General features: G+C 31.6%; 2 protein-coding genes across 4 annotated transcripts; both read left to right on the forward strand.

The window, feature by feature from the left end:
- The first annotated feature begins 1,189 nt into the window (after nt 1–1,189).
- Nucleotides 1,190–5,552, forward strand: LOC116110841 (chromatin modification-related protein MEAF6). 3 transcript variants are annotated; one of them, XM_031397057.1, is made up of 7 exons: nt 1,190–1,396; nt 1,587–1,731; nt 1,955–2,055; nt 3,510–3,579; nt 4,950–4,977; nt 5,065–5,125; nt 5,259–5,552. In XM_031397057.1, the coding sequence occupies exons 2-7, from the start codon at nt 1,627–1,629 to the stop codon at nt 5,371–5,373; spliced, it is 480 nt and encodes a 159-aa protein (XP_031252917.1). In that variant the 5' UTR covers nt 1,190–1,396; nt 1,587–1,626; the 3' UTR covers nt 5,374–5,552. The 3 variants fall into 3 exon arrangements, with proteins under 3 accessions (XP_031252917.1, XP_031252915.1, XP_031252916.1); XM_031397055.1 differs by having other exon boundaries at nt 1,622–1,731; XM_031397056.1 differs by having other exon boundaries at nt 1,637–1,731.
- Nucleotides 5,553–14,435: 8,883 nt separating this feature from the next.
- Nucleotides 14,436–15,877, forward strand: LOC116110838 (transcription factor MYB30-like). Its single transcript, XM_031397052.1, has 3 exons — nt 14,436–14,701; nt 14,793–14,922; nt 15,016–15,877. Exons 1-3 carry the CDS (start codon nt 14,569–14,571, stop codon nt 15,524–15,526), a joined length of 774 nt encoding a protein of 257 aa, XP_031252912.1. The 5' UTR covers nt 14,436–14,568; the 3' UTR covers nt 15,527–15,877.
- The last annotated feature ends 1,775 nt before the right edge of the window (nt 15,878–17,652 follow it).

The raw sequence follows: 17,652 nt of genomic DNA on the forward strand, positions 1-17,652 counted from the left end.
GGTCAATTAACATTACGCGCTACCCTTCAAACTTCATACTCCTGATTCCAACGACATCGATCGACCCTAACACCACCAAAACACTCAACTCAACCCACACAACAAATCCCCCATCGCCCCCACCAGTTTGCACCATCAGTCATCGGCCAATACCCATTGCTTTGGTTCGCGCATTTCAAGCTTGCTGGTTGATCCCAACATCGAAAATCTTCTCCAAACTCATTAGTAGACTCATCGATGTCCCCCCTTCAAAACCCCTAACCTCCCCCACCATAATAGCCCACTGATCGCTGTCGCTAGCCTCTACGGTTTTCACGTAATTGTTGCACCTTTTCCAACCTATTTCTGCTCAATCTCAACACCAAAAATCATCCCCGACGTCATCAACTGCACCGCCAACATCTCCTTATAAAACCCCTAACACCCTCGACCCCGATTGCTTCTGTTTGTCATCCACCACTCCCTTAGGGTTTTACTTGTTTGTTGAATTTGGGTTTAATTGGAGATCGATTTGGAGTTGCTTTTGACAAGAGAAGTGTTTGTGTGTTTATTGGTTNCCTTCAAAACCCCTAACCTCCCCCACCATAATAGCCCACTGATCGCTGTCGCTAGCCTCTACAATTTCACGCAATTGTTGCACCTTTTCTACCCTATTTCTGCTCGATCTCGACACCGAAAATCACCCTTGACGTCATCAACTGCACCGCCAACATCTCCTTACAAAACCCCTAACACTGTTGACCCCGGTTGCCCGTTGTTTGTCGTCCACCACTCCCTTAGGGTTTTAATTGTTTGTTGAATTTGGGTTTAATTGGAGATCGATTTGGAGTTGCTTTTGACAAAAGATTGGGTTATTGCAAGTGTTTGTGTGTTTATTGGTTAATTGTAGGTTTTCCAACTACTCCCACTACTGACTAAGAAGAGAAAAGAAAAGAGAAGAGAGAAAAATATTTTCGTTTTCACAATGAATATCATTGTATTTAACATAAATTATCAATGGAACATAACATTTGAGTAGTAAAGTTGTATTTTAAAACTTTTTTAGCGAGAAAGTATTATTAGGGCAAATTTTGGGTGGGAAAAAGTGGTTTACTCTTTTCATTTAATATCACAAAAAACTTAATCCAATAATTGTCAATAAATAAATCGTGAATAAGTTGGACCAATTATTAGTATGCATGACATAAAGCTGTTTCCCATCTAACACTTTCCCCAAACACGCCCTAAATCTAATGACCCGACTCTCATCTCGTCCGTGCCTAACCCATACCCAGTGCTCCCATAGTTAACAACCGATTTTTATTTATTTTAATCATTATTTTTTGAGTTTTTAAATTCCAACGTTCCAATCCGCTTTCTCGGAAATTCAAATTCCGCGCGTCTATGGATTCCAACGGTAACCTTTTAAAAACCCTAGATTTCTTTTCTTTCGCGTTTACTTTACTTTCTCTTGAATTCCCGGGAAAGAGAAACCATTGCAAAATTTAGAGTTTAAAAAGAGTAATTAATTACACTCTAAAATGTGCTGTTATAGGAAATTCCGGTTTTTGTTTTGCCTTTCATGGATTTTCTTGGGAACCAAACAGGGAAGTTGTGAGTTTACTGATTTTGTATGTTAAAGAGAAAATGTTTTTAGGGCAAAGAGGGAATTCGAATCCCGCGTCCGTACTTGCTGCTCTCATGAGTAAGAGAGAGAGGTTCCAAGAAGAGCTCCGGAATATTGAAAAGCAGGTAAATTTTTGTTCTGTTTTGTTTATACTGAAAATGAAGGAAAAGAGAAGAAAAGAATGTAAAATTTGAAGACTTTTTCTTTTGGATACCAAACAAATCCTTGTCTATTTTCTTTTGGGAATTGATTTCTTGATTGTTTTAAAATGTTGAGTGATTGTAGCTGTTTGTTCCCTGTTACATTATTTCTTGTTTTTTGAGATTATGATTGTGGATTAATTAATAGGTGTATGATTTGGAGACAAGATACTTACAAGATTCAGGCCAATATGGGACTGCATTGAAAGGTTTTGAAGGGTTTCTTTCTTCTTCAAAGAACACAACAAAGTAATTGTTTTCTTCTTTGACCTGTTTCCATTGCAATGGTATTATGGCGTGAATGTATGATTTGTAATTTCTGTTTGATGGATCTGATTTTAAGTCTATTATGTGTTGACTCTACTTTTGTCTGTTTTTAAGTCTAATGGTAGACTGATTTCCTCTGCGAACTAATTGCACTAATGAGTGTTAGAATGCATTTAAAGAATTCCTTGTCATTTTTAACGCAAAAAATTGTGCAACGATAAATGTTTTGTTAATTTGTCATTTTCCGCATTTTATACAAAAATAAAACTTTAGAAAGGCTAGACATAATAAATGATGCAGTGACATTACTTGTCTTTTGAAAGTTTCAGACTATTGTTAAAGGTTTTATGATTGGATCTTCTCAAATTTAAGCTTTAAGTGAAGTTTTCCTTGTATGCAGTTATATGATATTGTTGTTTAGCTTCTAGATCTAGAACATGGCTCCATATCTCAGGCAGTAGAACTTTAAGTAAAGACTAAGCTTAAAGTAATGATAGAATGTGGAAAATTTTGGTAAGCATCTGCTAGTTCAGTTGGTAAAGCCATTGTCATTGCATAGGTGACCTAGGATCAAACTCAACCTACTAGATAAGAGGAGGATTATAGGATGATAGAAGATTACCACCCATTTGGTTGCCCACAGGTCCAATAGATCTCGTGCGGACACCTGAATAGAAAATTACTTGGATTAGAGCTATATTTTTGTTATTTTCTTAAATTACTGAACGGTGCCAATTGTTTGGATTAGTTTGGATGAGAAAATTATCATTGAGAGTTGAATTGCCAATAACTCATAACTTGCAATAGAATCTTGTGACATACAGGGGTTGTAGCAGGTAGGCATCCCCCTGCTGGTTCTTTATTTTTACTTTCCTTTTCTATTCAAAATATTGGCGAACAAATTTTTTGACACAATTACAGTTTACTGCTTAAATTTCGAGACGATTGTAAGCATCCTTGGGACAACCGAGGGATGTACTGAAACTCAAAGGCACTATAACTTGTAAAGCATTAATGTGTTGGAGTGAGGTTGCTAGCACTGGACAAGGAGGGGTCTGGATGAAGAAGGAACAGTTAAAATTCATATGACGAATATCATAATTTGTCAGCATTAAAGTTTCTTGGTGTTATGAACATTTCGATTCTTGCTGTTGAAATATTTGTCCAATCACCAATGCTAATAATGGAGAATTGTATTTTTCATAATTTTCAAAGAAAATTTCAGAGGAAGAATTGATATTGATTGCAAATTTTTGGAACCCTTCCCCTTCTTTTTTCTTTTTCAGAATATTGATGGCAATATCTTTGATTTTGGTCAAATTACTAGGACAAAAGTTAATAAGTGCAAATCTAAAGAGCATTGTATCATTCAAATAATTTTTGTACAGATTTCTACTGAATTTTTTTTGTTCACAAATCTTAAATTGTTTTAATAGCTTGAAGAGGTCCAGGAAATTGCAGCCTGAAGATAGAATCTTCTCGTTGTCTTCAGTTACCTCACCAGCGGTATGTATTAAATTTACAACTTTGTGATCTGTCGATCTTCTGATTCTCCATTGTTTTTCCCTTTTCCTTCTTTCACCCCCTGGTTTCCACACAAAGGCATGATGTGACTTTCGCAAGATCAAATCAGAATATGATGTATAATATGTCAAAAAAATTTAATCATAGCATAGTAAATTCCCCTCATAATTTGTGCCCGTATAAACTTATAACTTAAGCATTTTCAGAGTACTCAGACCCTTAAATATAGCTGGTTAGCTGCAGGAGCAGATACAGTAGATATTAAATGATGATATATATGGGAAATAAATTCTGATTCCATTTCACCTTAAATTTATTACCTTTATATCTGGCATTCTAAACTTGTTAGCTTGATGTATTAGGAACATTCTAACTCGCATTGCACACTAGTTGATTGATTTGGCTCAAGGTGAGTCCACACAAACCTTTGGTTCTGAGGTTAATTTAATTAGACTCAAACTACGTTTCATCTCTTCTTGAAAAAATATTGTCTGCCTTGGCCTTATTTTTTCTATAGGATGCACCTTAAAGGACGTTTTAAAGACAAATTCATTAAGATGAAGGAGCCAGAATTCACTCTCTAGTTATATAATAATATAAATTAAATAAATAATTAACTTTATTGAACTTCAGATTGAAGGTTTCAAATGGAGATTATTTCAAACAAATATATAACAGAATGGCTTACTGTTTTATATTCACAATCATGAATACTATTGGAATCTTTAAACAATATCTATTCCTCAACTGAAACCTGGCCTATCGTTACATCAGATTGTGAATTCTTTACCTTAAACACAATTCTCTGGTAGAGAAAATCTGCTCTAGGTTGCACATAGGTCCGATTTGTTAGCAGTCGGCTCCAACATTCGTTTACCCACAAACTCAACCCTTCTTGTGTAAATGTGGTCTGCATGGGTTTTATTGGCTAAAGTAGCTATAATTCATGGCGACTCCAGCTAATTGCTACCATAATATTTCGACATCTATATTCTTTTATTTGTTTATTTATTTTTTATAGAAAGACTAATTAATTGTACCAATTGTAGTCACTTCTTAATGTATTTGCTGCATGTCTTTTTCAAGCTAAAATGATGTGAAACCATTTACCCTACCAGATGCCAGAGAAAAGGAGCTTAATAGTATTTTAAAAGCTTCAAAAGTGAAGCATTTCAGTTCTGGGCATTTTGCCTTTGCCTTATCATTATATGCTGCATCTTTGTTTTTTCATTTCCTACCATCGAGTAGTAATGCAAAATTATCATAAGGAGTTTGCATCTCATATAAAAATGTAGTTGAGATATTCAAATTTAACAGCACTGGTTTGTTCACTTTGTGTTTATTATGTTTAGGCTGAAGAACTTGGAGTTGGACGTGATGGTAAATCCTTATTCATTATTTTTTAAGTACCATTTCTCGTAATGGCAATATATTGATCCAGATTTTCTCCATTATTGGATGTTGCAGATGGAAGATCTGATTATGGCCCTGGTAGGTCTAAGGCGGGAAGCTTACCTTCAAATGGACAGTAAGTGCACCCTTCCATCCTTAAACCATTAAAATTATCTGAACCTTAATTTTGAACATAATAGAAACAAATTCAGGTTGGAATTCACAATCAACTATAAGTTAGTAAAAAAATATTTAAACACATTTTGTAGGGGTAAACCAAAGAAGGGAAGAGCAGCTTCAGCAGTAAGAGATGGAAAGAGAAACAGGGCATTAAGTGAAGCAGATTTTGATGATGAAGATGATCCTGATATGAGCCTGAGATAATTTCATTTTGAGGACATTGTAATGTGTTAAAGTTTAGAATGGTTGAATTGCATAGGATTTAGAAAGAGCCTTGAAATTGCATTCTTAATTTATTATCCCCTCCTCCTGTATCTAACCACTGTATGAATTATGTTTTACATTTTGCTGTAATATTATGTTATCATATTATTTTTAAAATAAGCTAGTGATCTCAAGACAGAAGGCCTGGATTTTTTTTTTTTTTTTGAATAAATTTTATTCACTTTATTAGGTGTAGGTAAACAAAAGTAATTTCAGTTATGTTTTTTAATTAATTTGTAGGAAAAAGAAATTATATAGTTAATTTATAAGTATTAGATTTTTTTTTTTTTTAATTAGCTCATTTTCTGAATTAATTGTTGGGCTATCAGAAGCTAGGAATTCTTTAGTCTAATGGGCCTAAACGGCTAAACCTAAGCCCACGTTTAATTTGATTTTAGATTGCAAATTCAAATGTTTTAAAAATGAACACTTCAAAGTTCAAATAATCAAGGGCTTATGGCCACCCCCAAGGTTTGGTAACAATCTATCAGCACCCCCAACTTTTCTGGCTATCTGTCAAATCGACCATCTTTGACTAGTTTTATGACTTTGAAAACAGAAAAAAAAAAAATAATAAGCAATGCTAGATCTATATACTCATTATACAAATTAATTCATATAAGCTGATGTGATAACGTTGTATGCTTGCAACGGCATTTGTTTTAATTTGTTTAATTCATTTTTTATTTTAAATTATCCAGTCAGTCTATAATATATAAGTTAGTATGAGTTTTTATATATAGTATTATTAAATAAATAAAAATGAGGCTAATAACTCGAAATAAATTATGATCTTTGACATTCTGCCCACATTCAATCTCCATCTATTTTTATTCCCGTTTCCATTTAATGTAACAAAATAAGTAAATAAATTATGCTCTCGTTTTTTGCAAATATACATAACCCTTAAAGAATCCAAGGACTCATAAAAAATTGTCCATAAATAATAATTTAAATCAGGAGAGAATCCATAATTTCTAGAATTAAAACATTAACCCCTTCGGCTACGGAAGAATAAGAAAAACTTCTGAAATAACAAAATTCCTTTATCGTTAATGAACAGTTAATAAGTCGTAAGGAAACATTTACACTAGTATAAGTTAGTAAACATTATCAAATTGTCTTTCTATCATTTATTTTGACACCTAAAATTTAACGATAGAGAGAAGTCTATTATTTCGGAAATAATATGTGGATTGTTGTTATTTTAGCATACATCATAGAGATTAGAGTAATTAACTCAAATTTTATTAATAAGAGTGTTCATTTTTATAATGTACCGAAGCACTAGTATTATTATTTTTTAAGATGATAAATAGTATAATTTGTAGTATAAGTTTTGTTTAAATTCGTTATGATTATCCTTTTCTTCTTTTTATAGATAAGCCTCAAGTACTGTACTTATATTAAGAGCATCTATGTTTTCTGTCATACTTTAATATAATCATCCACTAATCTTTTCTCTTACTTTAGATATATAAGTGCATGCACATGCTAAAGACTACCATTATTCCATTACTACTAAACAAAATCACAAGTCTCATTTTTTTAAATTTGTCATCTTGTTGCAAAAATTAAGTGAAATTTGCCCAACTAATCCAAACATGAACCATCTTTTTCTCCCCATCCACTTGGAAACAAGTTCGAAACCCACACTAACCATTAACTAATGTTTATGTATAATGAGCTAATGTTCAATTGTTTTTTATCCACCAACATTTTGCTGATGCAAATATAGATGTTAGAAATTATTATTGGGTGACTTGATAGTAAAAGAGCAAAAAAGAATCTAATATAGTCTTCCAAGTTAGAGTTTTCTCAATAGTAGAAGAATAAGAGGAAGATCTAATATGGTCTTTCGAGTTCGACTCTCCATAACCCCTAATATGGGTGGTCATTGAAACTTTTATCCGATCGATAGTTCTAGGGTCCCAAGGGATTGATTGAAGTACACACAAGTGGCCTAGATAGAATGATGTTTTGCGACATTATTATGATATATTCTAAAGCTTTTTATGTGTTAGAATAGGTCATTAATATTCTTGTTGTGATTAACTAGAAATCTTGTCGAGATTAAAAATATTATGAGTCTAATCAACCTAAGATAACGTGAACACTTTGAAACCAATATTCTAAGCTCTAAAATCAAAAATAATTTTCAACTTCTGAGTTAGAAAAATACTAGTAAACTTAAGACTCTTATTAGGACAAAAAAAAAAAGGAGTTTACTTGTAAAACCAAAAGGTTTACTACAATAATTTCAAGATGATTAGATTAAGACATCCCTAGAGATAGCAGTCAATTGCAGCCATTTCGCTGCATTTTATTCGCTAGTTTACATTATTGAATTGAAACTTCTCGATAGATGAATAGAAAATCAAATATTAAAACCAGAAATCTTGAAATTTTCGTAGTTAAAGGAAGATATTTTATGATTTTCTCTGGCATTTTGGTGCCACCGCGTTGATTAATTCAAATATTCTGAACTTGAATGATGTGAAGTAGTTAACGTACGTATTCATCCCTATGAGAAAAAAAATGTTTCTTATATTAGTCTATGGATGACAATACCATGCGGAAATGATTTATAATAACCTTAAGAACTTTATCAATTTATGAAAGATAAGTTAAAACCAAGATTAAGATTCATTCAAAGATCAAGAATATATTTATTTATACTTATCGGTTTTTGTTATCAATTCGAACTGATATATAACGTAAATTTTGGAATAATTATCAGTAAATTGTACTCTACGATAAACTTATATAATTATGAAGGGTTTTATATGAAGCCTAATGTGACTATATTACTTACTAATATCATTTTAATTGATTTATGTAATATTCTCTGTCTTTTTTTTTTTTTTTTTTTCTGTTTAATAATAGTTAATAAGAATTTTAAGATCTCAAATAAACTCTAATAAGTACAACAGCCGTCGAATGTTGACGCAGAATAATAAACAAATTGAATAGATTAATTATAACTTTAAAACTCATACAATTAANAGATTAAAAATATTATGAGTCTAATCAACCTACGATAACGTGAACACTTTGAAACCAATATTCTAAGCTCTAAAATCAAAAATAATTTTCAACTTATGAGTTAGAAAAATACTAGTAAACTTAAGACTCTTATTAGGACAAAAAAAAAAAGGAGTTTACTTGTAAAACCAAAAGGTTTACTACAATAATTTCAAGATGATTAGATTAAGACATCCCTAGAGATAGCAGTCAATTGCAGCCATTTCGCTGCATTTTATTCGCTAGTTTACATTATTGAATTGAAACTTCTCGATAGATGAATAGAAAATCAAATATTAAAACCAGAAATCTTGAAATTTTCGTAGTTAAAGGAAGATATTTTATGATTTTCTCTGGCATTTTGGTGCCACCGCGTTGATTAATTCAAATATTCTGAACTTGAATGATGTGAAGTAGTTAACGTACGTATTCATCCCTATGAGAAAAAAAATGTTTCTTATATTAGTCTATGGATGACAATACCATGCGGAAATGATTTATAATAACCTTAAGAACTTTATCAATTTATGAAAGATAAGTTAAACCAAGATTAAGATTCATTCAAAGATCAAGAATATATTTATTTATACTTATCGGTTTTTGTTATCAATTCGAAGTGATATATAACATAAATTTTGGAATAATTATCAACGAATTGTACTCTACGATAAACTTATATAATTATGAAGGGTTTTATATGAAGCCTAATGTGACTATATTACTTACTAATATCATTTTAATTGATTTATGTAATATTCTCTGTCTTTTTTTTTTTTTTTTTCTGTTTAATAATAGTTAATAAGAATTTTAAGATCTCAAATAAACTCTAATAAGTACAACAGCCGTCGAATGTTGACGCAGAATAATAAACAAATTCAATAGATTAATTATAACTTTAAAACTCATACAATAAATATATAATAATTGTTTTTATTATACTGAGTTAAAATTCTCCTTTTCTTTGAATTAAATTTTGTTATGTATTATGAGTGCACGCCTGTGGGAATTGTTTAATATTTGTTCAAGTATGAAATGGAAAAAGCAGAAAGTCGAAAATGGCTACAAAATCCAAACAACTTAAGTAAGAGATGATGAAAACAAGGGCCATTGACAAAGGAAAAGGCATGATGATTTATGAATATAAAACTTATTGAAGAATATAATAGAGTAGATCAGCATATACTAATAATAATAGTTGTATATGGATTAATTATTTAATTAAACAAGGATCAGTCAAGGATAATCCATTATTAATACTACAACAGAAAACACACAATCTTTTAACCACTCATGTCTAATTGAGGGAGGTTAAGACTGAAAATATAATTGCCCACCACTTTCCACATTGTTTTATGCAAACTAAAGTATTAAAGAAAATTAATTAAATTTACTCATTACAAAATAAAAATTATGCAAACTAAAGTATTTAAGCTCGAATTCTTTTCCTAAAGAAAAAATTAATTAAATTTACCCATTACCAAATATTAAAGATTAAGTGGCTTATCAGACTTCAAATAATGTGGAGAATTTGCTTATATGAAAACTATAATCTTAATAAACTTTAAGAGGGATTTAAATTTATGGTTAATTAAAAATGTTTTGAACTTTTAAAGCTGTTTATTAGATGGATTTCTAGCTGGTGTTTCTTCAAGAAATATATCATCATATGTTAATTGTTTTAGCAGAAAGCATTATATATATATAGAGAGAGAGAGAGAGAGAGGCACAACAATAAACAATGTACATGTGCAAAATAATATAATTGACAGAAAAAATCTAGCCCAAAAAATTGACTTTGACCATAAAATATAAATAGCTTCGCACCTCGCCTCCAATCATTTTGCTTCCAATATCCGTTTTTGTCTGCATTTTCAAGTTTAATTTGTCCCACAAATCACAATTTCTTTCTTTCTTTATATATATATATTATGAGATTATAAACATTATTTCATGTATTGACAAAATGTTAATTAAAAAACCTTGTGATTAATAATTAAACTCATAGGTTTAATGCAATTTGCAAAGGCAAATCTCCCCTTGGATCCACTTAGCTAGTTGTGCAAATTTAAATATTAAGATCAATAACTTTCTTAAAGGTGATATGAGTTATCCATACCAACGAGATCACTGTTCATGTTGTTAATTAGATTTCATTTGACTATATCAATGACGTGTAGCAACCTTTTCTTAAAGCAACCATTAAACAATTAAACTTTGTATTATTGGGCGATTGGGGACCAACTGAATTTCACTTATTCTACTTAATTATACAATATATTTATTAAAAGTAAACCAACAGCCTAATTTTAAAAGAATTTAATTACTTCAACTTGGTCGCTAGTGGGAAAAGCATTTTGAAATTTTCTCATTGCGTGGTTTAATTAACTGATTACATAGCTTTCAAGTGGAATAATTAATTAATTAATTAATTAATATTATTCAAATGTGATTGAATTTCAATTGTTGGAAAGAACGAGATTTGAGTAAGTAATCAACGAATCAAGCATTGCTGCTAGCTTATATAATTAATCTGTCAACAGCTATAAATGTACGAAGTCTCCTAATAAAAAGAAGCAGTCAAAAATAGGAGAGCAATATATCATTAATTAATTTTATGGGTAAAATAACTTTGTATAGGTGTCATTCAACTCTTTATATTTTAATTACATTTTTTGGAAGTATTAATCTCTCTTCGTCGGCAACATATGATTGTGACTGGAATAGGAAATAGAGGGGAAAATGAAGAATATGTTTGATTGATTTCAATAATATCACGTTTAAAACTACATCTACTAAAATAATTAAATCATTTAAATGAAATATTTGATAGTTTATCATATACACTATATAGTTAATTGCAGTAAATCGATACCACATTGTCATACATGATACAGCTTAATTTAATACATTATCAAACCCTTAATGAACTAATAAATTATCAATAATATCTCGAATAATTTTAAAAAATGAGTTAACTAAATTAAATTTCTATAAGTAAAATGATTTAATTATCTATAGGAATACTATAATATATAAATATTCTGTTATAGAAAATCAATAATAAAAATCAAAATGCAATTTTAAAAGAAGGCATTGCTTCCCCGAAGTCACTGGGATTTGACTAGGACGGCTGTTATCCTCCTAGTCCTATGTCTCAAATTTCAATTAATATTATTAATATTACTCAAATCATTCAATCTGATGAAGCAATCATTCTAGTTTGTCTGATTTTAATTTTAGATTTTAATGTAATAGCCACGTGCTTCTTTTTTTGAACTTTGAATTTTATTGATCATTTAATGAACCAATTAGTCAAAAGATGCGAGCCTCAGCCTCCCTTTTAATTTTGACCATATAATTAATACACCTAAATCTACAATAAGATTATATACTTATAACGATGTTTTCTTTAGTTATTTACTAATCATAATAAATGTTTATTTATATATTTAAGGGTTTGAGTAAATGACATGTTCCCACCCAAGGTTTCACAAATCGACAAGTTTCCACCCCTAGTTTCATAAATTCTACATTTTCATTCTTAAATTAACAAAACAGATATTTAAGTCTTTTTATCTGACATAACTCTCCACATCTCCAAATTTACTCACAACCCAATCCTTTCTCTCCAACACCAACCCAGCACCACAACACACTACCTCCACCAACACCAACCCACGACCATTCCTTTGCCACCTCAAACACCATCTTCCAACCGTCGTAAAACCCTAATTGTGCGACTTTTCGTCTACCATGGTCGCGCGACTTTCCAGTCAGCCTCCGTGTGTGTCATTTTTCTTCTCATGCCCAAGAAAATTATCTCTCCTCAAAGAAAACAGAAAAATGATTGAGACCGAACCTTCTTCATCTCCCTGGCATCTGGTAGCTACTGCCGACCACACTCCCTGTCACCAACATCCCCACTACTGTCAATTTCGCGATTGACTGATTTCTTTTGGTTTCTTGATGGATGTTGGAGTTTGATTGGTTTTGCAATTTGGGTTGTAATTTTAATTGATTATTGGAGTGCTTGTTGTGTTGATTTGGTTTTGGATTAAGAAGGCCCGACTACCACCAACGGCCACCACCTGCACCCCACCCACCATTGCTTGCCCACCACCTTCTCAACTTTTTTCCCCAACCAACTCCATGTTGCCCAACCACACAAACCACCCAACACGCACGAGCAACTGTGGCTTTGTCTCCCTTTTTGTTCCTTATCATCGGTAGCTTTTCCGTTCTCTCCACCAGTTGCCAACCGGTTGGAATTTGGAATTTGGAGATGTAGAGGGTTATTTTGGATAAAAAGACCTAAATACCCTTTAATCGTTAAATTAAATGATTTTCTGTTAATTTAAATATAGAAATTTGGAATTTATGAAACCAAGGGTGGGAACTAGCGAATTTGCGAAACCTTGGGTGGGAACATGTTGTTTACTCTTATGGGTTTTAATGAAGTGTGAAGACGAAAAGATAGAACTAAATTAATTTTGGTGGACTAAAATGTATATAATTTATTAGCAAATCTAGTTGACATGTGAATTTCAAGAAAAAATAAATATTACGTATGGACTACTTTGAATAAATACATATGATCTTTGAATGTAAATATAATATTGTAGACGTATATTGAATTTGAAATGTGTTGGAGTTACATATACTATTAAAAGATTAGTTATATATTTTAAAGTGTTCCAATAAAATATAATTAGAAAAACCCCTATAGGCCTTTTATTTTCAAAAGAAATTATTGAAATATTTAATATGTAGAAAAATTATTAAATAAAAGCATTTAGTACATAAGTACCCTACTTATTTAAACCAAATTCACATTTCTTTTTTGAGCAATAGTTTACGAGCAGGAAGTTAAAAAATAATCAAACCACGTGCGATACATTAAGCTTAAAAACTGAACAAGTGGGCTTTACGTTTTAAGTGTCGTGATGAAAATCTTTGACCATTTAATTAATTTTGTCCAAATACAATTCATATTACTTATACAAGTCTTATTATGTACAAATCGGATGCCTCTTTCAGTCTTTCATCAATTAACATCTCATAAAGGAACGCCCAAAATTGGACTCCGTTATGGACCAAGTATATGGTAAGATATTAATAGTATTAATTTATATTATTTATTACAGTATAAAATCTCAAATTTACATCTTATATAATTAAAAAATTAGAGTAAAGGATTTTTTTCCACCTAATTTCTACCCATAGATTTTTAAAATGCCACTTTATTATTCAAATTTTAATTTATATTTTGTTTCCAATTCTGTTATCGTTGCGACCCTACACCACCACTTTCTTTTTCCCTTGTCATCACTTATCAAAACCCTTCAAACCCTACTCTTGCAGGCCTCGTCAATCACAGACAATCGAATGAGTAGGGTTTGCGCAATTACATTTCTTAAGTCAAATGCCGATCAATCCAAACTATCAAAATCCAATTTTTCATTACCAAAAGACTTACTGGCCTCCCCCTCTTCGCCACCAAGACCGAGTTGCTTTTTGTTCACCGTCTGAAATATAAATTTAGACAATAAAATGATATTTTAAAAGTCTATAGGTAAAACAATATCATTAAGCCATTATTTGGGTGGGAAAAGTGGATAACTCTGGACAATTAATATGAATGTTTGTATTACTAATTAAAGCTCCTAAATGTGGATAAAATTAGGGAGATGGAGAGGTAATTTGTAAGTTTTGATTTGTTAATTGGCGACTGCATGTGCATCATGAAGCGTCATTTGCTAACTTCACTAATGGAATAAATAATTAATTATTAATATATTTAGGTAAGTTTTTTCTTTGCTTTTACCAGTCACTACATGACAAATGGTGAAATCAATTGACTCAGAACATACTCTGCTTTTTATTTATCAAAAGACTATCCAATTTCCTGGAAATTGCTTGCATTGTTGATCCTTGATCGCCAAGATGCCTTAGCTGTCTTGACTTTTCAAGCCGCTTTGTGGAATATCTTCAGGATAAATAGCCAGTTTGTGCCCTCAAAATATTACCTTTCACTTGGAGAGAAAGAGTGAAGAGTTACGGAGATCATCATCACTTCATTCCATACCACCAAATTAAAACAATTAATCAAAGATGGGAAGAGCTCCTTGCTGCGAGAAAATGGGGTTGAAGAAGGGGCCATGGACCCCTGAAGAAGATCGAATCTTAATCTCCCATATCCAAAAACACGGTCATGCAAATTGGCGCGCGTTACCAAAGCAAGCCGGTAATTAACTAAACATTTGAAGCAGTCATTGATCAGAAAATTCGCCTTCTTGGCCTGTGTCTGATATTTTGTGTTAATCGTTTGTGTACAGGATTGTTGAGATGTGGAAAGAGTTGCAGACTCCGGTGGATAAACTATTTACGCCCGGATATTAAGAGAGGAAACTTCAGCGTTGAAGAAGAAGAAACTATCATTAAGTTGCATGAAGCGTTAGGCAACAGGTAATTATCGATTCAGTAATGAAAGTAATGGAAGATTATTTTCAAAACTCTCAGGTTTCTTATACAGATATTTTCGATTTTTTGATTTTCCAGGTGGTCAGCAATCGCTGCGAGATTACCAGGAAGGACGGACAATGAGATTAAGAATGTGTGGCACACCCACTTGAAGAAGAAATTGAGACAAAACCAAGAGGCAAATTCGGAAACCAAACCACAACCTAAAAGGAAAGTCAAACGTGAACCCAACATCACAACGGAATCGGAAACAACTGGAACCGTTCCAATGTCTCCGCAGCCGTCTTCCAGTGAAGTCTCATCGATCACAACTGGAGAAACAAATCAGTATATGGATGTGAAAGGTGAACCCATCGAGTCATTTGAGAATTTTCCCGAAATCGATGAAAGTTTCTGGTCAGAAGCATTATCATCAGCGGTTGATGGGAACTCGAACTCCACTAATGAAATAATACAACTTCAGTCTTCATTTCCAATGGTGGAACCAGGGTACAATTGCAGTCCAAAAGTAGTTGATGATTGCATGGACTTCTGGTACAACGTTTTTCTGACGACCGGTGATGAATCGACGTTAACACCATTGTTCTAGTCACAATTCAAGGATCAGTTTGAGCAGTATTCTTGTGGAGACAAAGAGACAAAGTACAAAAGTTAGAATCATATTGACCAAGACGGTGATAAATCAAGTCTTGGTTAAAAGGATACAAATAGGAGAATAACAGAGAGTGAAAGATGACGTGCAAAAAGTTCTGTATAGCAAAAGATAACGATTAATTAAGGCTTGGGGATCAAATTAAACCTTTAATCTTCAAGTTTTTAATTAAGCTATCTATTTAGTCTTAGCTTCAGCTAATTAACCTCTTGTAACTAAACAAGTTTGTGCCCCCTTTTGGGCTTTAATATCTCACACGATGGCCATGATAATGCATTTATTTATTTACTCCTTTGTAAAGCCTCGCATTTATGCCTTTGCTTGATTGAAAATACTTTCCTCATCGTTGATAAAACATTATTTTGTATTTCATTTACTTAAAGGTTACTCTTTTACTGTGGTTTTTTTTAAATAAAGATAAGTTGATAAACGAATCTCATAAGTTTTTTCTCACAATCTTATCGTAGTAGCTAATTTTTATTTTTTAATGAATTTTCCCGCTTCTTGACGTTGTCTAGAAGTGTGGTGAGAGTGTCACTTTGAGTTTGTAAGAGAAAGTTTGTAAGATTCGTTTGTCAACGTAATATTGTTTTTTTTTTTTTTTTTTTTTGTTTACCCAACATTCAATTTAATATTTTAATTATTTCAAAATTTCACACATATTTGTTTCAATAATAAAGTTTAAAAAGAAATTAGAACAACTCAAGCCAATTAGTGATGGGATACTTAAACACAACTTTAAATGACTTTTGCAGTTAGTATTTGTAGTACTTTATTTTAGTAGAGTTTACAGAAATAGAGCTTGTTAGAGTATATACGAAATCACTTTTAATGAGTAAACTATGTAAAAGAACTCCCCAATATAATATTACCAAGAAAAGGTTTTAATATAAGAAATGATCAATTCAAATTTCTAAAATATTACACTGGGTTTTTGGATATATATATATCCAAAACTTTAAATAAGTTAAATAAAAGCTTATGGGAGAAGGTCAAATATGGACTTATCCAAATTGAAATAAAATAGCTTATTTAATCATCAATAAGCACTTATTGTGATGTAAAGAAAACTATATATAAAAGAAATTTTAAAAAGAGCTTTTGACCTTAAAAAAGCTCTTTTGTTATTCACACTTTCAATATCTATATTGAATCTCTTTAACTTAAAATTTATCTCTTGATTCCTCAATGAAAGAAGCACGAATGTATAAGCCACATTCAAATCTTTTGTCACAAGGCTTTAAAAATCATATCCAATTAAAGGGCTTTAAAAAAATTGTGTCTAATTTGAAGTTATATATCCTAAGCCTCAACTTAAAATATTGAACAATAATTTTGATATATAAATAAATAATATGTTAATAATGAAACAAATACGAAATCAAGTGTATGAATTATTTACAAACTAGCCGATATCAGGGTTGGAAATCGTCCACGCCTTTTAGCGAGCAAATTAATAATTAGTTTAAGAAACCCCCAATCCCAATCCCGATCATTGATCACCGCCACAATGAAGCTTACATATTATATTTTAAACTTATAGTTAATATGAATTATCATATCTTTAATTTATATAAATACAAATGGTTGTGGCGACTTGGTAAACGAGTTGAAAACAATAATTCCACGACCAAAATGTTGACTACGGTTCCTATTAAGACCAAGTATAGTTTAACACGTGGCAATAATATTTGAAGATGTTTATATATACTGTGTATATATATATATATATACGTACGTGTGTGTGTGTGAATGGGTTTTGATGTGGTAAAACTTAGCATGCTCCCATCAATAGGAACCAGTCACATCTTTCATCCTAGTTGACGTAAACATAGAGAAAATAATATGCAGCAAATTTCCAAGATCCATGTGTTTGCTGACTTAAGCGAGAACAGACAAGATCGACTGTAAGTCAAGTCAAAAATAAATGGAAAAATGAAGAAAGTTAAAAGCATTACTTTTGACAGACTTCTCTTTATTTATTCATGGTTTAAGTCATTGAAGGAAATTTCTGGTTATTGCATGCTTAAATGGTGATCCTCAAATGCTTACATGTTTTTACC

The sequence above is a fragment of the Pistacia vera genome, unplaced genomic scaffold (genome assembly GCF_008641045.1).
Source record: "Pistacia vera cultivar Batoury unplaced genomic scaffold, PisVer_v2 Contig615, whole genome shotgun sequence".
Classification (NCBI taxonomy): Eukaryota; Viridiplantae; Streptophyta; class Magnoliopsida; order Sapindales; family Anacardiaceae; genus Pistacia; species Pistacia vera.